At 45.0% G+C, this 22,955-nt stretch overlaps 2 gene segments (V, D, J or C); both read right to left on the bottom strand.

The window, feature by feature from the left end:
* The window catches only part of LOC138393889 (T cell receptor alpha chain constant-like), a 273,991-nt gene that overhangs the window by 121,824 nt on the left and 129,212 nt on the right, over positions 1-22,955 (bottom strand).
* The window catches only part of LOC138393882 (T cell receptor delta constant-like), a 171,958-nt gene that overhangs the window by 40,770 nt on the left and 108,233 nt on the right, over positions 1-22,955 (bottom strand). Inside the window, 1 exon segment of the C gene segment in view lies at positions 9,836-9,861. Coding sequence covers positions 9,836-9,861 — 26 coding nt within the window.

Raw genomic sequence — 22,955 nt, 5'->3', positions numbered from 1 at the left:
TGGAAATATAGAGTGTGTAGACTGTATACACAGTCTTTAGAGTCTGCCCTGGAGAGAGGGGAAGGTTTTTCTCTGGAGTCAGATGCACTTACTTTACCTTGGGCCCCCACACTAACGCAAGGTTGCGTTGATTTGTTCTGGTTAAGCTTGCCATAAATACATTGTATAAAGAGGTGTGGTATTAGGGAAACAAAAGTAGACCAGAGTTGGAGTTGTCTAAGGGACAATGATATTTTCTTCGAAGATCATATGAAGGTGTATGATCTGAATAGCTCCCATTACAGTCCACAGAACTGGTGTAGTCAAGTCTCTGCCAGGGAGCTTTAGAGGATCCATATATCCTGTAGAATCTAAGATCCAGTTCTGACCCTCTCTAGGAGTGACATGTTGAGAGCTCATCCTTTTTCCATGACAGATTACAGTGATGAAGTAGCTGGACCTGGATTTAGGTAGAAAGTCCTGAGTCTTCCTGAGCTGGACACCTTCAGTGGTCATAATGTCGGTGGAATTTAGGCTTAGTCTCAAAATGCTGCTCTGGGGACAAGTCTCTGAGAAAAATGCCCACAAGTGGCACAAGGTGGTGCTAACATTCAGACTTGCACGGGTTAGGCTGGAGTGGGACTGAGAAGTAAAAAAACAAACAAAAAAACCCCAACCCTACCCCCAAAGAAAACCCAAAATATGCCCCCTCCAAAAAAAAAAAAAAAACCAAAAAAAAAAAAAAAAAAACAACAAACAAACCCCAAAACAAAACAGAAATAGGGAGGGACCTGTTTTAGATTTTACATCACTTCCGTGTTGTGATGTAAATGAATGGTCTAGGAATAATCACTGTTGGAGGGTGTAAGGCTCAGGAGGAGAGAGGCTGGGAGGGGAAATGAGAAGTGGAAAATTTGTAGAGTATCAACACTCAGTGAGTAGATTTCAAAGAAAGTATGCTTTTTAAAAAGTGAAGGCTCAAGGATCAAGAATAGAGAGAGATATTCAGAAACAAATGCTGCAGAAGACAACAAGTGAATGATTGGGTATGAAACAATAGCATCGAGAGCATTTTTACTGATGTCCTGTTCCAAGGTATTCAGTCCAGGCTTGAGCTCTTTGCTCCTGATAGCTACCTGGGATAACAAAGAAATGAAAGAGGACATTTCTTAGAGGTTTCTGAAGAAGTTCAAAAACGTAAGTTGTACATCGACCTTGTAAGGGAAGTGAGAACGTACAGGAAAGCCCTTGTGGGAGTCAGCTTCAGAAGGCAAATACTGGGAAACAGAAATAAGCTGTGGCACTTACAGAGAAAGTGAAAATTCCATGCTTAATAAATGACCAGATTTAACATAGCTTGGAACATATAATTTTCCATCAGAATATTGGTAAAACATTTCAGTAAACTTGGGTCTGGATGGTATGTGTTAAGTAAAAATGGTAGCTGCTATTATGCATGAGTTTACACATGGAGACACAGGGAACAATTAGTCTCGTCCCTGATTCTATTGTTTAGCAGAACTTCTGGCCCAGAAACACCTTGAGATGTCTTGTGTTTTTCAGGTCTTTTATTTTTGAATGCTGTCCAGGGCTGTGATTGTACCTGAGGACCTTGCCTTTTTCATTCTGCATACGTATGATATGGGACATCCCAGATTAGAGACACAGATGACTTACTGAAAGCCCTGCCTAAGACCTAATTAATATCACTCTCTCAGGTAGCTTCCAAAACTGGATTTCGAGGCCATTATATAGGAATATAGAAATATAGACTTCCTGGTATTTTTCTTACTGCCCTCAAATGTAACCACATAATCCTCGGTCTGGTTACTGGGGAGCCAGCTGAATCTTACTTTCTTTTAAGGTTTTAGAGCCTTACATTCTGAAGGGTTCCTTTAGAAAACCTGGGAAAGTATCAGACTAAAGACAAACCACAGCCTGAAGCTGAGGCTGCTGACTTGAGCACAGATGGGAGAATGTTAACAGCTAAGAAATATGAGGTCTTTGGCTCTTTTCCCAGAACTGCCAGGCTAAGACCTTGGCAGAGACTCAACAGGAAACTGAACTCTATTTGCATATCCTTTTATACATGGGAGATTAAAAGCTTCAACCTTGAGTGATCACAGTTTTTGAGAATCATGATGAGGCATTAAAGAGCAGGAGGAGTGTCCCAAGGGAGGTGAGCTGGAGGCGATGTAAGGTAGGTGTGAGGTTAGCAATGACTTTCAATCCCCTTTGATTAATCAAGAGAGTATTTCATTTAGTTCCTTTTTCGATTTTATCCTTATTGGGTCACATAAAGGAATCAGCTAGGCAGGAATCTGGTGTGCTTCCTAAATCTTGGGCATCTGTCAAATTTGATCTCTTTTGTCCCCTGGCTGCTACCCTCTCTTTCTTGCTGGGCAGAGACCTATAGCTTGTTAGTGTTGAAGGAAACTTAGACATAATCTAATATAAACTCTTTATTATACAAATGAGAATCTGAGGTACAAAGAAGTTAACTGACTTGTCTAAAGTCATACACAAAGTTAGGAGTAAGAGTTCTGACTCCCAAATGAATTTTTTTTTTTCCTCAATAGGCTGCTAGGTCTTTATAGCAGGTGGAAGTTTCCTCAGATCTCAGATAGCTTCTTTCCAGTGCGTGAATTGGCACAGACACCCGTCACTGTTTTTTCCCATCAGAGCATGCGTTTCTGGCAAGACAGTGGCTCTGATTCCCTGGCTTTGCCCCCCAGTTCCTTTGGACCAGATCCCTGTAATTTTTTAATGGAAGAAGCCAGAGGACTAGAACGAGGATATCTATCCTTGGAATTCATTTAGGGAAACTTGGTTTCCTTGGCCAAGTGCTGCAGTGAAAACTAACTCCACCTAGATAGCATGGGCAGCATGAGGATGGACAAATGTCACCCCTCACAGGTCAGTGATTAACTTTATAGGTTAGCTTTTAAGGACAAGAAAAGATCTCTATGTCTACAAGGGTACATTAATTAAATATACCCTAAGATTAGGAAGGCCTTTTGGGAGAGCATTCCTAAAGCTGGCTAAGGCTGAGTTTTCTGAAAGTTGAGACCACCTCTTCCAGCTTTTGTCTCAGACATCTGAACCAAGTCTGTTGGAAAAATGTTTGGTATGAAAAATTCATTCTCCCTGTTACTACCGGTGAGGTTGACACAGGGCTGCATCCCCTTCATCTGGTACTGATGGAAAGCAGTGAGGACACAGTAGCTTAGGGAGCTAGACCCACCCAATGGCAGTCTTGCCTTTGCGACTGTCACTATTGTTCGTGCAGGGAAAGAATTAAAGAGAGGTTATGTGGGAAGAATACTCCTGAGGAGGTATTTCGTGAAAAATGTGCTTGCAGCACATTTAGATTTCTTGGTTTGGAAAAAAGCTAGTGGTCATTGGCCATGTTCCCTCCCATTCTAGCTTCTTCAGTCTCTTCTGGGTAAAACTGCTCTGCTGCAGACCATCAAGGGTGGAGGGGAATAGTTCTCATTAAGTGTGGAGAACTTCTGGCTGGTGGTCACCCTGGTATGCCTGGTGCTTACTAGCAATTGTTTAATTTAATCCTTGTAATAACTCCATGAAATTATTATTCTTACTGTATGGGTGAGGGAATAGAAGTCTAGAGAAGTTGAGCAAACTTTTTCAAGGTCTTAGAACTAGTAAGTGAGGAGTTGTGATTCTCACTCACTTTCCTCTGATTCCAGAGGCTATTCTCTTTTCACTGCTAAAACAACTCACGGCAGGGCGCAGGAGCTCACGCCTATAGTCCCAGCACTTTGGAAGCCTGAAGTGGGAGGATTAATTGAGGCTAGAAGTTCGAGAACAAGCCGGGGCAATGTAATGAGACCCTGTCTCTACAAAATATTTTAAAATTAGCCAGGTGTGGTGGCACGCACCTCTAGTCCCAGGTGCTTGGCAGGCTGAGGTAGGAGGATCATTTGAGCCTAAGAATTTGAGGTTGCTGTGAGCTATGATTGTGCCAGCCTGGGTGACAATGAGACCTTGTCTCAAATAAAAGAAAAGAAAAGAAAAGAGAAGAGAAGAGAAGAGAAGAGCAGATCAGAGCCGAGCCGAGCTCACATATAAAAACATGCATTCAATTTACAGTCCAAATTTTTAAACTTGTTCATTTTAAGATAGGTGAAAGGACCTGGCCAAAGTTAGGGACAATTTGCAGATTATTGTTTTTACATTCGACACACATTAATATTTTTGTGAATGATTAAGCCTGTTTATTTTTGTATATCACTTTACCTTTCTGCACTGTACTTCCATCTGTTTAAGAGAGGAAAATACACCTATTTAAATTGTGCTGTGAACCTTTTTATTAAGGCAATGAGAATGTTTTCCCGGATCTGCAATGCGGGAAGGATTACAGGAGGTAGTTGTCTAGAACTCAGAGAAAACACCACTCCCATCCCATCTTTCTTTCACCTTGGCATAATCACGTGGTTTGCCCTTTCTGTCTTTTCTTTTTTCTTTTTTTGGGAGACAGAGTCTCACTCTTTTGCCTGGGCTAGAGTGCCGTGGCATCAGCCTAGCTCACAGCAACCTCAAACTCCTGGGCCCAAGCAACCCTTCTGCCTCAGCCTCCCGAGTAGCTGGGACTACAGGCATGTGCTACCATGCCCGGCTAATTTTTTCTATATATTTTTAGTTATCCAGCTAATTTCTTTCTATTTTTAGTAGAGATGGGGTCTCGCTCTTGCTCAAACCGGTCTCGAACTCCTGACCTCGAGCGATCGTCCCGCCTCAGCCTCCCAGAGTGCTAGGATTACCGGTGTGAGCTACCTCGCCTGGCCCCTTTCTGGGTTTTCTTAGCCCTTAAATTCTAGGACATTGGAGGAAAGAGACATGAATATGGTGTATCACTTTACCCATCTGCATTGTATTGTGTGATGGTGGGCAAGTCACTTAATTTGTCTGTTCCGCAGTTTCTTCATCTTCAGCTGAAGAGGTTGAGCCAGGTGGTGACTAAATCCCTCACTGCTCTAGCAGTGTGTGTGTACGGGGGTGTGGAAATCCTGCTTACGGGAAGTACAATGATGGCGTTGATGCTGGAACCGGACTAGCTGTGGACTCAAAGACTTAAGTTGATTCTTACTATGGACGAGGATTATTATTGTGCCACCTCCGTGATTTCAGCTGATAGTGCCAGATACACTGGCCCCTTTGTGGTTCTTTGTGACCTTATTTATTAACTTGGTACCTGAAACCCTCTGTACCTCCTTAGAAGACTAAAGCAGTTAATCCTTCATCCGTCAGTCACTCACGGCTATACCACAGGTGCTATGCAAACACAGTCACGTCCTTATGTATGAGGAGGCCTTTGACATGACAGAGCACATGACGACACGCACTCAGGCCGTGTCTCTCTGGTATTGTCCCTGTGGAGGCCAACTTTCCTTCTCACTGCCTCTGAGTAAGACCTCTTACTCCTGTCAGGTGGCAATCAACGCTGGAAACTGGCTCTGGGGCCTCGCCTGGGCCTGCGGTTCCAGCACACCCAGAAGCCCCAAATCTTCGCTCAGTATTGTAGAGGCACTCCAGCTTCCTCCAGAGTCACTAAATTCCGCACGTTTCTCTGTGACTGGCTCCCTGGAGAAGAGAAAAAACCCAGAACCTCACTGAGGTAAACGCATGATTTATTTCAGTTTCACAATCTATTGGGGCAGTTTTGGGGATTGATCCACAAGTAAAGATGAGGCTGCAGATCCTCTTTCCGGGCTGCTGCAGTGGCCATCTGGGGGCCAGCGAGGGAAATACATCACTCACTTGGTATTTATTCCTCAGTATCCTTTTATGGTTGGGAAGAAACACTCCTCAGTCCACAGAATGTGGTCACATGAGTAGCGAGAGAATCAAGGCAAAGTGCTCCAAATTCCATGTCCTATTTTCCATTTGTCAATAATCAGTTCCGTCCATCTTCCTTTTCATGTTGTAAGCTTTGACCATTTCAGGACTGCTTCCTTGCCACACCCTCCCATCCACGCCCAGCACACTTTGTGCTAATTAATGGAATTCCGTCACTTGGGCTTTGGAAATGAAAATGTGAACTACCAGTAAAAGAGCTCTTAGCAAGCCAAGAAAGAAAAACTGCTCCCTGTTCTCTCTAACCTACAAAAAAGCGGGTACTATTATGTGTCTCAAAACTGTGCGTGCAAATGTTATTTCTAACAGGAGGGTGCGGCAAACATCCAGACTCCAGATACTGGGCTCCCTGCCTAAACCCAGGCCTTTGCTGCAATGTTACCTTCTCATTGTAGCTTTTCTTGACAACCTGATTTAAAATTATAATCTTCCCCAGCCTGCTGGCAACATACTCTCTCTCTCTCCGGCCCTGTTTTATTCTTCTCCATGGCAATTATCGCTATCTAACATATATTTTACTTACTTATTTTATTTTGTGTTTATTTTCACTAAAATATAAGCTCCTGAGGCTTCTGAGAGCTGTATTCTCAATGCATCTAGAAAAGTACCTGGGACATAGTAGGTACTTAATAAATTGTTATTGAATGAATAAAGATTGTTTTATTCTGTGAGAGCTAATCTCTACAAGTCTATACTCTGGATTGGTTTTCTTTCTTAATAATTTGTTGCCCTAGTAATATATTTATACTGACATTTCTTTTTCTGAAAGTTATAAATACTCATGAGGTTCTCCCTGAGGCAGAAGAGGATAATTTCAACTTCCCTATTTGTCCATATGCATGCAGGTAAAAAGAAAACATATTCCTGGCTGTTAGATTTTTTTATTTAAACACAGAGTTTGAGAACCTGGCTTTATTTAAATTGATACAAGCAAGTGCATTTTGGCTAGACTTCCCTTTGTCCTGGCACCAGGTCTTTCTCCTGTGGAGTATGGCACGCTGGGTGGCGTGCTGCTGCCCTGGCTGACTGCTGCCCGGGAGCCCTGGGGAATCTGGGGCAAGCCTTCAGAGAATGCCTTCAGTATTTGATGCGCTGCACCGAATGCTATTAACATGCACAAATATATGTGTTTATGTGTGTGTAAATTGCTAAAAAAAACCCCAAAAGACCCCAATGGATTCTGTATTCTTGAGGAGTAACAAAATTATTTGGTGGTGGTGGTGGTAGAATGCAAGGGAGCTAGGAATTGCTCTTTCGTTTAGGAAAATGTGTTATTGTGGCTTTTGGTTGCGAACTAGCATGCCCCAGAAGGTATGTTTGGGGAGAAGGTTTGCAAAATTCCTTTGTGAAATGACGTAGAAGTGCTTAGCTTTCTCCTTGACAGCCTAAGACACATGGCCCTGGGGTCTTGGGACTCAGCAGAGGCAAAAAGTGGAGGAAGCAGAAAGCCTGCCATCCCCTGCATTTTACCCGTGCCATGGTAGGATGTCCAAGGGACTTAGGACATCTGATATCTGCTCTCCAGAGTAAGTTACTTGGTGTTCTGGAGTACTTTTTTATCAGCCCTTCTGAGAATCTTGTTATAGTCAATGGCATTTTGTTAGTGGACAGATGAAGCTTGGAGAAAGCATCTTGGAAAGCAGAGTCAGCACCAGTCTCGTGCACCAGTGTCCCCAGCACCCGGCACAGGGCAGGTGCCATAGCACTCATTCATATTTCATTCACTCATCCATTTAATACATTTATTGCGTACCTATTAGGGGCCAGACTTGTTCTAAGTGCTGGAGTTAAGGCAATGAACAAACAGACAAAAATCCCTGCCATCAGGGATCTTATGTTCCAGTGGAGAGCAGTTAGCAAATGAATAAACAAGTAAAATATATATAGCATATCAAATAGTGATAAATGCTGTGGAGAAAAACTAAGTAGATACAAGAGATAGTATTTGCTGGATGAATGAATAAAGTGCTTTGACAAAAAAATTAAAGCTGCATAATTCTCATTTTGATTAGTATTTTGGGGAAATGTGTTGAATTGAAGAGTAGGAAAGAAGCCTTGATTCTGAGTTTGTTCATCTTGTCAATTTGGAAAATTTATCAGCCGGCAGATATTGACTGCGACACTGCGGGGGGCTAAGACCTGCCTAAAGCAGAGAAGGCTTGTTTAGAAATCAGTTTCTATTCTTTGCACAGTGGCTCCTGCACCTTGATCACCAGTGTTTTCCACTGCCCATTTGCTCATTTTTGAATGCAGAGAACTGTGGATGTCACGTTTTGAGCCTTTTTGCTGCCTTTGTATAAGTGATAAGTCAGTGACAATGACAGAGACAAATTTGCATGCTTTGCCTCACAGAATACATACATATGGGTGGTAAAGTTAGCAATTCTCTGGACCTGATGGAAACCCATGGAATTTCTCCAGCTCTCATTACACCAGCCCCAGACCCCTTGTAGCTGCCATTCCAGGCAGGCCCCTGAGAAGGGGAGGAAAAGGCAGTGAATCCATGAACACCCCCAGAGATTCTAAGGGAGTCCGGCAAGCTATACCTCTGACAAGCATTCAGAAGGAAGGGATATGTGGGTTCATTTCTCATATTGTAGCCTGAGAGAAGAGTTGCTGACCTAGGGAGTGGCTCGGGAGTGTACGTGCCGTGCGCTGGGTAGCAGCTGTCTTCCTTCAAGCAGGGGAGCAAGGCATCTCAGGAGAACAGCCTGGAAGTGAAATTGCAGTTGACGTTTTAAAGCAGGGGAGGGAGAGGAGGGAGTGGAAGGAGTTGGATACCTCCACTTCCATTCCCTCTTCTGGAAACTGACTAATGAGTCAGAAGCAACCTATGCATCAGCAAAGGTGACTGGACTTCACACACCTATTCCCAGCCAGGCTTTACTTGAGATGCTACTATAGGTGAGGGATTTATTTAGTATATTCCGTAGCTGCTAGCCCAGTGCCAGGGCAATTAGCCTTCAAGTCAGACCCAGATCCTGGCTCTGCTTCCGTAAGCAAGCTATCCAGTCCCTCTGAGGCTCAGTATCCTGCTAATAATGACCTTACTGGGTTGTCATAAGGATAAGTGAGTTCATACCTGCAAAGTGGCATCTCGTTGGTGATCAGGAATTTAGTTCAGTTTGTCCTCAATTATTCTACAATGTAGTTTGCTCTTTCTTATAATAAGTAACATTTATTGAATAGCTACTATGTACAATGCAATTCATTTACCGCTTAACATTAGATTTTTACAACACAGTGAAGTTGGAACTCATTATTCCCATTTCATAGATGGAGAGATATGGATGATTTCAGAAGACTGTGTAAAGCTTGTGTCAGGATCATGAAATCTCAGAGTTAGAAAACATTCAAGAGGTCATTTGAGACCGCTGCTCCGTTGTCACAGTTTTTTGACAGAGTGTCACGGAGCATCAGTTTGAGCAGGACTGGCGGTGAGGGCACAGCCCCTGCTGTCCTTGTTTCTGACACGTCCTGGAGATGGGCTGTTCTATGGGCCCCTACCTCCCCAAATCACATGCTGCGTCCTCTAGCACAGAGCCCAGAGTCTGAAGCCCGTTGCTCTCCCTTACCAGCTATAGTGTTTTGGGCAAGTGTTTTAGCTTTTCTGTGCCATTTGTAAAATGGGGATAATAATAAAAAATGAATCCTCTGGTGGTTGTGACAATTAAATCATATAACACATGTAAAGTGCTGAGAATGGTGCCTAGAACACACTAAGAACTCAACAGATGTTAGTTATTATTACAGCTAACATACAATTTTATGGATTTGTCCAGATATTTTTTTTTTTTACCTGCTTTTCCTCAGAGACATCCTTCCCAGTCTCTCTCAGAGGACTCATTGGGTGTCTTTCTAGGAATCCGTCTTGTAGGCTTTATAAAACCATATTTTCAAAACTTTGACATCTGCATAGGCAGCTTTCCAGATGCCATTCTTTTTCCAAAGTCGTGATTGCAAAATGGGAGAATTATACCCTTTCAGTGTTGGAGATATACCCACCTTCCTGCCTATCATCTGCTCAAAGAAGAATAACTGGATTTGAGCAGCAGGCAGCAGGCTCGATGAGTTGTGATGGGCCCTCTGTGGTGACCTGGACACATCCTAGGGAGGCTGGGTCCTAAGGCCTTCCCAGAACTTGGGGCTCAGGGTGCCCTGTCTGGACGGGGACTTGGGAACCTGATTTTGTCCAAGGGCAGAGCCAACCATCCAGAGCCTTGCAGACAGTTCAACTCAAGAAGCTGCCCAAAGGGGTGGGACAGAAAGGTAGAAGCCAGGTTACAGGCCCATGTTGGAATCGCGTAGCAGGACCCAGTGAGTAAGTTTAGGATGAAGAGTAGAGGAGAGTGATTCTCTGAAGGGTTCCAATGTAGCTGTCTGGGGAGATGAATGGTAACAGCTCATGGGGGCAGTAACGACTAAAACTCATGGAACAGTTGCGCACCATAACATTCATACCTATATACCATGCGTATATGTAAGAGCGACCAGGCAGAGCCATGAAAGGAGGGAGGACTCGGGGGCCCTTGATGAGGCAATGAAAGCCCTGACTGGAACCGAGAGTGTGTGGGGGGCAGACAGACCCTGGTCAGCTTCTTTGTGCTTCTGAGGAAGGCAGGATATTTGATTAGAGGGATTAGTCGAGAAAGTTTTCCCTAGATATTGCCTGAAGTAGTCCAATGAGGCTTTAAAATTTTTATTTTAGATTTTAACAAATATTTTTACAACCTTATTGAGGCACACTTGAGGTGAAATAAACTGCACATATTTACAGTGCATAATTTGATGACTTTTGATATACCTGTACATCTGTGAAGCCATCACCACAATCAAGTTACTGGACATAGCCATCACCACAAGTTACGATGAGGCTGTCTAATAAGGTGAATGGTAGATTTTTCTAGATGAGGCCAGAAGGAAGGCTGATTTCTGCCACAGTTTCAGCCTTGGAATGGAGAGCCCTGTCAATCATCTAAATTTGGAAAAGCACATTTTTTTTTTTTTTTTTTTTTTTTTTTTTGAGACAGAGTCTCACTTTGTTGCCCGGGCTAGAGTGAGTGCCGTGGCGTCAGCCTAGCTCACAGCAACCTCAAACTCCTGGGCTCAAGCGATCCTACTGCCTCAGCCTCCCGAGTAGCTGGGACTACAGGCATGCACCACCATGCCCGGCTCATTTTTTTTCTATATATATTTTAGTTGTCCATATAATTTCTTTCTATTTTTAGTAGAGACGGGGTCTTGCTCTTGCTCAGGCCGGTCTCGAACTCCTGACCTTGAGCGATCCTCCCGCCTCGGCCTCCCAGAGTGCTAGGATTACAGGCGTGAGCCACCGCGCCCGGCCTGGAAAAGCACATTTTTCAAGATAAAAGTGCAGTATTAAATTGAGCTATCCAAAAAAGGATAAAAAAGTGCCAGGAGAAGCAATTTTTCAACGTTTTGTTTTTTAGCACATATGGAAAAAGTGAAGAGGTAGAGAAGAAAAGGAGGACAAAATGCCAAATTCAGTCAGTGGTCATCAAAACCGTACAGAATGTGAGGGGTGGAGCCTCGCCCTCATGTTGGGCAGGGTGGCAGGCAGCGCCTGCTAGCTGATGCAGAGGGGAGGGAAAGGAGCCTCCCCACCTCCCCAGTCCTCCTCTAGGACATCTTGATTCGTGGTGTACATGGCTGGGGAGAAGCTGGACGTCACCCGTACTTGCTCTTTGGAAAGTGCCTCTTTAATCTATACCATACCCTAAGCACTTTGGGTCTGTGGCCAAATCTTTTATGAAGCTCCAAGAAAATTGTTACAGTCGATGCTATAATTCATTCCTTTGGCTCCCCCTCTCCCTTCTTCTGCCCCACACTGGGCCACACCCCGCTGTGGGGAGGCCTGTCTGAGCGCCATAGGAGTGCATGGGCAAGCCAAGAGTGACTGAACCTGCAGGAAAGGCAGAAACACCAGCTTTCTTTGACCTCCATTTCTTAAATGGAGGAGAAAGTCATGATCTTTCTGGAACTGCTGTTCTACATGGATCTCATTGGTTTTTGAGCTGCGAAGAAGTAGACCTGTAGCAGGGTGGTAAGTCACAGGCACAGTAGTAAAATCCTTCATCACTCTCCGATGTCGTAACAATCTTCAGTACAGCCTGGTTTCTGGGCAAATCCTGGCCACCCTGGAAACGGCCCTGGAAACCAGGACCATAGATGTTCGATTCTCGGTATATGAAAGTCAGTGTGTTACCCTGGGTCTTCCTGTACCAGTTTGCGTAGTAGCTACTGATCGTTCCTCCTTCCATGGAGCACCTGAGGGTGGCAGACCCCCCTACGGGCACAGTCACTGCTTGGTTTTCAGGCACCAACACCACGGCTGGCATTACTCCTGAGGAAAAGACACAAGAGAGGGGCTCAGTGAGGACTAGGGGCTGCGATCATTGAGTAAGGGGCAACGTCCCTGAGTACCAGGTCCTGGAAACTTTGATGCCTCTTTGCTGCTGAATCTTGCATGGCTGAGGTTTCAGGATCTGCCTTACCTGCACAGAAGAGGGAGAGATGGATGAGGGAGCAGATCTTCTGCATGGCTCACTCAGGGAGAGCTCTGCCTGCCAACTCGCCTTCTGGCTGGTCCCTCCTCTGAGTCAACACTTCCTCTGTGACGCACTCGTTCCTGAGGAGACCACTCCCTGTGGCAGCTGGTCCATTCCCCAGAGGAGTCGTGCTGATCACAGGAGGCTCGTGGGGCCTGCTGCCTATTAATGGGATGACAGTGCCACTTTCAAGACAGATAATGTGGTCCAGGTAAGTCAGGCCAGCTGAGAGGGGCTAGTGAGGCTTATTTGTTTGATTACAAGGTTTCTGCTTCCTGCCCTAGAAGTTAAACTTGATATTGTTGTTCCATTTTCAAAGTAGATATATGTGTTAGACACTCTGTGGTGATGTTAACAGTTAATACCAAGAAGAAGAATTATTGACATTTACAGCTGTAATCAAAAGAACCGTCAAACGAGGAGATCAATAGTATGTGCACAGAGACTCTGAGAATGCTGTAACGATTGTTGTGTTCACTGCAAACTCCCTCTAGGCAAAGTTGGATAAGGGTGATTCGCCCATGCGTAAAAGAGCAATCCAATGAAACACTGTCTTCCAAATTTGAGCCAGAGTTTCCTGATCTTTATTGAGCTCATCTATCTTCTTTTCTGAAGGGCTATGAGGTCACCTATGTTGAATTACACAAAGCAAAATATTGTAAAAAAAAAAACAACCTTAGGAACCACCTTTACATCTCAACGTATGACAGCCTAAATGTATATGCACTTCAAAAGAGAGGATTGTTTGAATTTTTGGGACCTACACTTTTGGATTTAAAGGCCAATAACTGAAATTTTGAAATCAAACTGGTAAATTAATAGTGGGAACTAGCGAGTGCCCCAGAAGCTGGGAAGAGGGTCATCTGCTAAGCAAAAAGGCACGAGCAAAGGTGGCATCCCATATCTGAGGATGAGTCCGGGGCCTAAATTCCCATGTTGGTGGGGAAAAGATTCGCCTAAGCTTTCTTGATTTCCCCAGCATGACTGGGACCAGACTACCCCAAGCAAATTTAGATAGGAGCTGCTCAAGTTTGCTTGGCCCCATGGTAGATGCTCTCCCTACCCACCTTGGCCTCACCTCACTTTGCCCAACTGCCCATCCCACCCACCACTCTTGGAGGACTGTGAGCAAGTGCTCAAGCCAGTCACATTCCTTGATATTATAAATTGCACCGTCAGTACCCACCTGCAGAATGTAATGGTGACCTCACTCTATAGTTCTTTGAAATTTGCCAAGGGCAACCTTTTTGGATTTATATATTTGATCTTTTTATATCAGGTTGCCTGGCTTTTGGCATATCCTATAAATCTTGTCATTCTTACTATGTGCCAGACCTTGAGGATTCACTGATGAAAGACAGACATAGTGTCTTCTCTCATGGAGCTTGTGTTCTAGCATGAGAGCCAGTCATCACTTAGTAATTTGCATAATTAGCTCCTCCATTGCAGCTGTAATAAGTATTCTGCAGAAGCAGAAGGATTGCTAGAGCATGTTAGAGGGGCCAACTTCTGGTCAGAGGGGCAGGGAAGGCTTCCCTGAAGAGGAGGTGCTTTGCATTTGAGACTGAGTCTGTTTGCCCCTCCACGTCCACTCTACTTCCTACTCCAGGAGTCTGGCCTTCCTGGGTAGCATCCACCTGGCTCCCTTGCTCTCTGGCAGCCCATTTGGTTTAACCAATAGAAGGCACCCTTGGGAAACTGGAGAGAAGGAAGAGAGTGAGTTGGGGCGTTATTAGCCCAGACACCTTCCCACCAGGCTGTGGGTTGGTGGTGGCTGCCTTCCTCCACCAGAAGCCACAGCTTGTCCCCCACAGCTGCAGGTTTCAGTAAAGGCTCCACCCTCCATGCTTCAGGCCTGGGGTGGTAGTTGCCAGGATGGTTCTCTGTTGCTACCCTTGGGTGCTTTGCCATCTTTTTTTGGTTTCTTATAACCCTTCTGTATTAGTTTTCTATGGCTATCTTAACAAAATATCACAAACTGGTGGTTTAAGAAAACATAAATTTATTGTCTCACAGTTCTGGAGGCTAGAAGTCTGAATCACAGTGTCAGCAGGGCCATGCTCTCTCTGAAACCCACAGAGGAGTCCTTCCTTGCCTCTTGCTAGCTGCTGGTGATTTGTTGGCAATCTTTGACGTTCTTTGGTTTGGCCTGCAGCTGCGTAACTCTAATCTCTGCCTTCAGTGTCAATGGTATTCTCCCTGTGTGTCTTTGTCTTCACGTGGCTGTCTTAGAAGGACACTGATCATATTGGATTAGGTGCCCATCCTACTCTAGTGTGACCTCATCTTAACTGATTACATCTGCAATGACCCAATTTCCAAATAACTTCATATTCTAAGGTACTGGGGGTTAGGACTTCAACATATCTTTTCTTTGGGGACACAAGTCAATCCATAACACCTGACCACACTTTTGTGAATGTCCCTTTCATTAGACTCTCTCTAATCACCCTGAGAGTGACCTCTGTCTCCTGCTGGGACCCTGCCTGAAACACCAGTAGGGGGCATGTGTAGAGAAAGAATGTTCTACATAAGAAATGAGAATATATGTGTGCGCGCATGTGTGTGTGTGTGTGTGTGTGTGTGTGTGTATTATATAAAGCCTTGAGGCAGGAAGAAATACTGAGGGCTTAAAGCTGTATTCATATCAAGAGAACAGTTAGCAGGGCTCAAATAAGCCTGTCTTTCTAGATAATTCCTGTTGACTCATCCCAAATTATTCAGGAAGTCATTTTGAAAAGTCCCAAGAATGTCCATTATGTTTATGACTGTGATTTATATCTTCCATGGGTTAGAGGTAATTTTAAGAATTTATTGTTAATGGCCCAAACAACCTTCCTCTAGGCCTGAGAGAGAGAGTTAGTGTGAATAGTAAATCAAAGCCCGAGGTAGAGGACAATACAGGAGAGGACAGGTAATGATTTGGTGGGAGCCTGGGACAGAGTGTGGTGGGAAGTGCTCCATCTGCTGAGGGACCACCAGCTTGGCCTGGACCTATGGCAGGAGTAAAAGTGAACGTGAACAAAATGTAGCTTGCGTAAGGGTGCCCAGGTGCAAGGTAGAAACATCAGCCAGGGCCCTGCTCCTGGACTCCACCCTTCTCGGGCTCTACGCAGGCTGTGTCCCCTGGGCTCAGTCATCCTTCCTGTGTCAAGACCAGCAATTAGGCCACAAATTCCTTGGCCCTGGGGGATGTCTGTCCCTTCATGTGACTTCTAGAGAGAACTACTTTTTTCTTAGTAACATTGGGAAAAATAACTTGTAGGGTTTCTTTGAGAAATAAATGAAATCATACTTGCAAACATTTGGCTCATTGCTTAACTATTTGTTAATTTTCTCCTTGCCACAAAAATAATGATACTGGAGTTAGTAAGAGAGGCAAGAATGGTTTGGGGGGCTTTATCTATTCTCCCCCATAATCTCCATCAGCCTCCCATTCTTCATGTCTTTTCCAATCTCGTGTGTTATGAAAATACAGCCTCAAGGGAAGTTCCTGTGGCATCTTCCAACCAGGTTTCTATCCTCAGCCCTTCATCTATAGAAATTCAGAAGCTGCTATTATATATGGTGTTTTATGATTTACAAGTGCTGCCTCACACTTGTTATTTGGTCTGTTTTTATCATCCGTGTAATTCTCCAAAAGCACCTGTTGAGCTCATGCTGGTCCTCAAAAATGCTCATTGAACTGACATGATTTCTTCTGCCCACAGGGTGTCCGACCTGAAAGCGAGTTGCTGTCCACTACGTATGAGAGTGAAAGAAGAGCAGTAAGGAGCTCATTCCCAAGATCATAGCCCCGGGAAGGACCCCAGGTCTTGGGTTGTGGTGCTAAAAACAGGCCTTGTCATGACAGGAACTTCTACTGCCTTCAGCCTTACCAGACAGAAGAGGGTTAAGGAAGGAACTGCCAGGCCTAATACACAAACTGCCACAAAAGTGGGAGTGCTTCCTGCTTTTCAATTAGCATCAGATGGCTGGAGATGGCTGTGAGGCTGACTCAGTTAATATTTCATTTCCAGGGCCAGGGTGCTGGTTGGGAGCACCAGATAAATTAACCAGTAGATTAAACAGTGATGGAGGAAGATGTGTTTATGGGCCTCATTGGGAATAGAAGGAAGAACGAACAATTTGAAGGTGGAGGAAAACTTAGCAAGTCTTCTAATCCATGTTTCAGCTCTCACTTACCATAACCTCAGAAGAAAGTTGCTTTTCCTGTTCTTTAAACGAGTTCCTTGAACTTGCACTCCATTTCTTTGAATTTGCACAGACTGTTGAGGAGCAGGTAGCTGGGTAGCCCTACCTCTGCTCAAACAAGCCTCAGAGAGAATACTACAGAGAAGACTGGGGGAAGAGGTCCTGGAACTTGGGGGTCTCCTTTCTCTCTGCCCACTCAGTTCTCAAGTGGCAGCTGTGCTGCAGTGGAGACCACTGAGTTTAGACTTGGCAGATCTGGGTTTGCATCTAACTCCACCTCTTACTTGCAAGTCACTTACCTCCCTAGGCCTCAGTTACCTGGACAATAAAATAAGGATAACACTGTTCCTTGTGGTGGTTGGTAGTTATGAAATTAGGCACATGAGCATACCTTGTAATCTGAGTTAGACCTGTGCTGGTGACCAGATGACCCATATGGAAGGTAGGAGGGGTGAGCTTCAGTGTGTGTCCCACCTACAGACAGAACAGTGGCACCATGGTTAGGGCAGCACTTATTAGTCCCCTCCTCTCTCACTGTGGCTCTGAGAATCTCCAGGGAGAATTGTCTGGTTGAATTCTCAGCTCCACCAAGAAAGGGATGCAGGAGACTAGGGCCATAGAAGTCTTATCAGTATACCAAGGTCAGGGTGCCGGCTTGGTTCCTTTTATATTAGTACATAATGTAATTATTCATCTCCTCCCCTGCCATTTGGCACTGAAAAATTTTGTTGCTTCTAAAAGGAACAAATGTCTCAGCTCTTGTTGCTCGAACAAGGTGTCTGGCTTGATTCCAAAAAAAAAAAAAAAAAAAAAAATCAAGACAAAAGGAAGATAGAGAAATTGAGGAACTATATCATAGTATCAGGGGACAGGGGTACCAGTGTGGGATCCACCTTCCTTTTCAGGCCCATGGACTCTCCCAGGGGTAATTTCATTGGGGGAGTCATTTATTCATTCATTCACCCATTTGGCAAACAACCATTGGCTTCAATGGTGTTTTCAGAGCTGGGCTGGGATCTGTAGGGAAGACAATGTGCTGGGCTCTCAGGAGGCTCCCCAGACCCGGGAAGCTGCAGGGCCTGCGGTTCTGAGACTCCAGGGCTGCCCTCACCTGAGCAGCAGCACAGGGGCAGGCAGGCATGGCTTCCTGGGAGGACTGAAGCACCCTGCTCTGGGACCACCTACTGGCCCTTTCTTGCACATCTCAACCCACTGGCCTGTGTGCTCTTGGGCTTGCCTGCAGACAGTGAGAAAATGAACCTAAATCAACAGACATCCTGTTGCCTGAGAACAGCCTTGCTGGTTATGCAGACATTCTGGGTCCTTTTCTTTCTGTTGTAAATGGCAGCATCTTTCTCCTATTGTGAGGCCAAGAGTTTGGCAGGGGAGATGTTGAGAATTAGTTTCAGATTGCTGTTAATGCTTCTTTCCCTCATATTTGTGAATGCTTCTTTAATTTTTTTGTTGCAATATATTTTGGATCTCGTTTTTATACACCATGGCAGCTGCTTCCTAGGAAGAGAGATATACTTTGCCAAAATGCCAATCTTCCATAAGACAAGAGCCTATAAACATAGCACAGGATGTTATAGAAAATATTACTGCATTAGATGTAATTTTTAGCAGCAGTTAAGTGCCTACTATAGTACTCTGCCCATATCAAGTGCCCTGAAAATGTTGACGCTGGGCTAAAGAAAACAGAAAACAAAACAAACATGATGGGAAGATGGGGTAAGTGGAGCGGGCAATGAAAATTAAATGAGAAAGAGCAAAGTTAAAGCGTGAAAAAAGGCTTAATGGAGTATTATAGAATTATCTGCTGAAAGGACAAAGTAGAACAAACTAAAAATAAAAAGGAAATATAACAAGTTAGATAAGAGGCATTTGAGGCAGAGAAAAGCTAGAGAGGTAATTAGGACAATTACTTCCACGCAGTGGTTCTCAGTCTTGGCCCCACATTGGGACCTCCTGGGGAGCCCCAAGAAACACCGAGGCCTGGGTGCCACCCCCACAGAGTCTGGTTTAATCAGTCTGAGGTGGGTTCTGGGCAACAGGGTTTTAAAAACCTCCCTAGAGAATTCTGATGTGCAAGCAGGGTTGAAAACCACTGTGTAATGAAAAGAAGAGTTGTAGGACAGTAAAGACTTGTTACAGTGTCCCCGGGGGACAAGGCAAAGGTGTCTCCTGTGGCCACGAGGGCTGCTGTGAGGTCAGGGTCTGTGGGTCTTCTGCTCCTGTCCTCCCTCCATGGCCAGTGTGGACCCCACAGCTCTCCTGCCTGGTGATTGCTCACTGCTGGCTTCTCACAGGCTAGGGGCGTGAGAGTCTGCTCAGGTTAGGGCCAACCACCTTCCTGTTTCCCTGAGCTCCTTCAGTGTGCTGGGTACTTAGGGGTGCTTGCTAAATATTGGCCAGGTGCTATCATGCTGGCCTTCTGAGCCCTTCTGTGCTGAATTAAATGGGCTAAGTTTGTGTTCTTGCTTCTATCTCCTAATCCTGCCCTGATCTTTCAGATCTAAATTCTGTCCTATTCAACTCCCCTCTGAGAGATGTAATTCAGCCAGGAGAGTCCACTAGCTGTGATTTCTTATGCTGGGCAACACATCACTGTGTGTGTGCGAGAGGGAACCCAGCCTGTGTACACCCGACCCACAGAGGAATGGGTTCTTGCTGTATTTCAGCTTTGTTTTCTCTTTTCCTCCCTCCCTCCCTTCCTCCTTCCTTCCTCCCTCCCTCCCTCCCTCCCTTCCTTCCTTCCTCTCTCTCTCTTTCCTTCCTTTGTTTTTGTCTTATGATTCCCAGGCTCACAGCAGACCACAGTAATCTAAGGAGACTGATCATTAAGAGTGAAAGTGTGTCCAGTTCCCTGAAGTGACCACCTGTTTTCAGAGGAAGGTAGATTACCTACTACTCTCTTGGAATTGCATTTTTCCCAGTGAAGATTTGCTGCCACAGAAAGAGCTGTGGGTAGAATGCAAAGTTATTGCTGTCTCTGGAAATCCTCTTTGATTTTCCCTGCTTGCTGGAAGAGTGTGGGGGTCTGGTGGTCACCTGGTAGAGCATAGAGAAGCCATAACAGAGGTTTCCATGCTGATAATAGACTAACCTTATGTCTTTGTTGGTTGAAGCCCATTTATAAAAAATTAAAAAATGGTAATTTTGTACTTCCATTTGACAATATTCCAAGAAAGAGGTAAAAACTGGAAAAACCTGCATCCGGAACAGATGGGCAATTAGTTTCAAAGGGGCCTGAATAGAAGCCCCTCCCACTTTGTAGTAGTCTCTGCATACAAGAAAAAGCACTTCCCATCCTCCTCCTCTGAAATGGAGGAAAGAAGTTTGCTCAATGTTCTTGGTTGGGAGTAGGCTGGGGGATAGCTCAGGATTAGGGAGAATATAAATGCTTTTTTCTCTTTTGGTGGTGGGACTTACGAAAAAGTAGAATGGGGATGCTTTAGTGCTGATAGGGAGCTCAAGTTTTGCAGCTGAAACCGTATCTCTGTGGGATTAAGATCTTATTATACAGATCTTATACCCTTCCAGCCTGTCACGTGTCCCTGGTGCACAGGGTGGTGACATAGCTGGGCTCTCCCAGGACCCCCGGGAAACTCCCTGCTTATCTACCACAGGGAAGCAAATAAAGATCAGAGGGAGAGGAGAGAGCTGCAGGGGCTTCTCTGAGAACCAGACTCTCCCTGCTCTGCCTCAGTGTCGGGGAGAGAGTGAGAGGTTCCTGTCTTCTGGACTGGGTCTGTGATGTCAGAGGAGAGACAGGACAGATGGGGGGGATGCTCCCCCTTCTCCTTGGGACAGAGGGTGGTGGGTCTGGCCCTCTGCGCCTGCGGCTCCCACTTGCATCATCCACTGTTGCCCTCCCAGTCCTTGGGCTCTGAGCTAATGCATCTGCTGCTTTTTGCTTAGTTTTATTACAGACTGGGAGGAAAAAGGAATGAGGCTGAAAGAATGCCAAAATGTGGAGTCAGAGCTGAGGAAACAACGGGAGAGATACACAGAATCACTGCAGGGTACTTTTGGGAAGGCAGCTATGTAGATAAAAAAAAAAAAAAAACAACCCAGTGGCCCCAAGGGTAGCTTTGGGGGCTAAAAGAAGAGCAATCCTAAACCACGAAGCAGGAAAGTTAGTATAGTATCTGAGCAGGATCCTGGCCCTGTAGCAGCTTGGCCACTGTGACCCAGTGTCCTGGCCACGTCTGGGGAGCCCACTCTGCATCTCTTGCTGCCCGTTGCCACGACCTGTGCATCGCAGACACTCTCGTTAGTTACGTGGGGTTTACAGTGGGTATTTGGTGGTGAGTGGGGACAGGTATAAGGGCAAGGACTGGGGTAAATACAATTTATTTATAATATTCACTGTGGCCAGAGACACCACAGTTAAGAGTGGTTGTTTTATAAGCACCACTGCTGTGGTAAAGCCTAGTTTAGAATGCAAGGGCTGTTATATACATCATGTATATGACAAGTTAAAGGGCTCTTAACATTGAGTGGTGTAATGAATGCTTAGTATGAGTGAATGAAAAGATTATTGAATAGAAATACAAGCCGTCCAGTTGGCAGGGCTTTAACGGCAAAGTAGTCTTGGGAGTTAGCACACGTGGGTAACTGAGTAGCGACTGTGAGAACTGGGGAGGGTACCAAAGGACAGCAAAGGAAATACTGTGTGCAGCAAGACTGCCCTTGCGTGATGAACAGCCTCAGCATCCATCACACTGAAATAACATTGTGAGTGAAAGCACAGCACATGACAAAGCACACGGTATCAATCTAACCCATTGGCAGTGTCCAGGCTGTGGTGAGAAACCAAGGATGTTGGATAATAAAAGATTCACAGCGAACAGCACGTGCCGAGGAGATGGAGGCAAAGAGCCCAGGGAAAGAGGATTTTCTGGAGGACCCAACTGACGATGATCTCTCTCCGTCAGAATACCTTATTTTTAAAAGTGCCAGCTCGTGTCCCAGATTGGTGACCCAGAGGCTGAGCTGAGAGTCACAGCTGCAGGGTGCTGGGATAATTGTTGCCTTTATTCCCAAATGTGCTGTGTCCGCGTTAACTCACAACGTGGTTGAGGACTCAGCTGGACAGCACACCAAATGCAGAGCAGAAATTCCTAATGCTGCTGTCTGCCCAGGGGAGTCCTCGTTAGTAAATATTACAGCACAAACTATACATGCAGGGAAGTGCGATAGGGAACGGACAGTAGTGGAGAAGGAAAATACAGTTTAAAATGCCATAGCCTTTGAAAAATGTTTACTTTTGCAGAAAAGATGCAATCCAGACAATTTTCCTCTTATTTTTGATAGGCTGAGCTCTAAGCTTCAGGTATGTGGAGGCTAAGGACAAACTTTTTCTGGGGCAACCAAGATGAGAAATAGAAGCTTCTATAAACACGCACGAGGGAGCTGTGCAAAGGGAGCCACGTCTCATTATAATCCGGGCTTCCCGGTGTGGTGATGAGAGACCCTGACTCACTCGGACGGATCATCAGGTACTAAAAGGCTCTCAGCTTTTCTCTGGGAATACTCAGGTTCTATCAGTCCTCTTTCCTGCTAAGGGCATCAGGAAACCTGGCTGATTTTGACTGATGGAAGAGGTCTTGGGAGAGGCTTGCAAAGGAACAGGGTTAAAATTCAGATGAAGGACCAGAAGTGCAGTTGCCACATGCTATTATTAGAACTGCTGGTGAAACATCTTTTGCAACCCCAGGAGTCTTCCTCTTCTGACCTCCTCTTTGGCCCTGACTCCAAAGCGAGGAGTCAGCATTATGCAGTTGAACTGCTACTCTGGTTGGGTGGGAGAGTTTTAGGCAAGCCCCTTGTCGTTGCCTTTTTGTCTTTTCATTTTAAAGGAGGGAGTAGCTCCAAGAGAGGGCTATTGTGAAGAGTAAGTCATCCATGGCTGTAACATGGCAGCGTCGCCAGATGGGGAGCGGGAGCACCAGCCATTTATAAAACCTTTGCGGCAGCTTCTGTGACCACAAGGGATGATACTGGCTCGATTTAGCATTTTTAAACTTAAGTATTCACCTCATGCCAATGTATTAGCTGTGTCCTCTCATTTGAGGTTGTTCATTTGGAAATACTGAAGGATGAGGCATTATTTCTTTAAATAAAATATTCCCTTTCATTACATCTGTGTCTCAGTGATCCCTAAAGCAGGGATTCGGTTCAAACATTAAATTCAATAATCATATATTAAACAGTTACTATCCAATGCACTGCAGGAACTGAAGATGAAACAGACCAAGGATTCTGCCCTCGAGGGGTTTATAAATTAGGAGGAGGATGAAGGAAGTATCCAAACAATCGTGGCTAAAGAAA

The sequence above is a fragment of the Eulemur rufifrons genome, chromosome 2 (assembly GCF_041146395.1).
Source record: "Eulemur rufifrons isolate Redbay chromosome 2, OSU_ERuf_1, whole genome shotgun sequence".
Taxonomy (NCBI): Eukaryota; Metazoa; Chordata; class Mammalia; order Primates; family Lemuridae; genus Eulemur; species Eulemur rufifrons.
The sequence above is the reverse complement of the archived record's forward strand: the minus strand, read 5'-3'. Positions and strand labels throughout refer to the sequence as shown.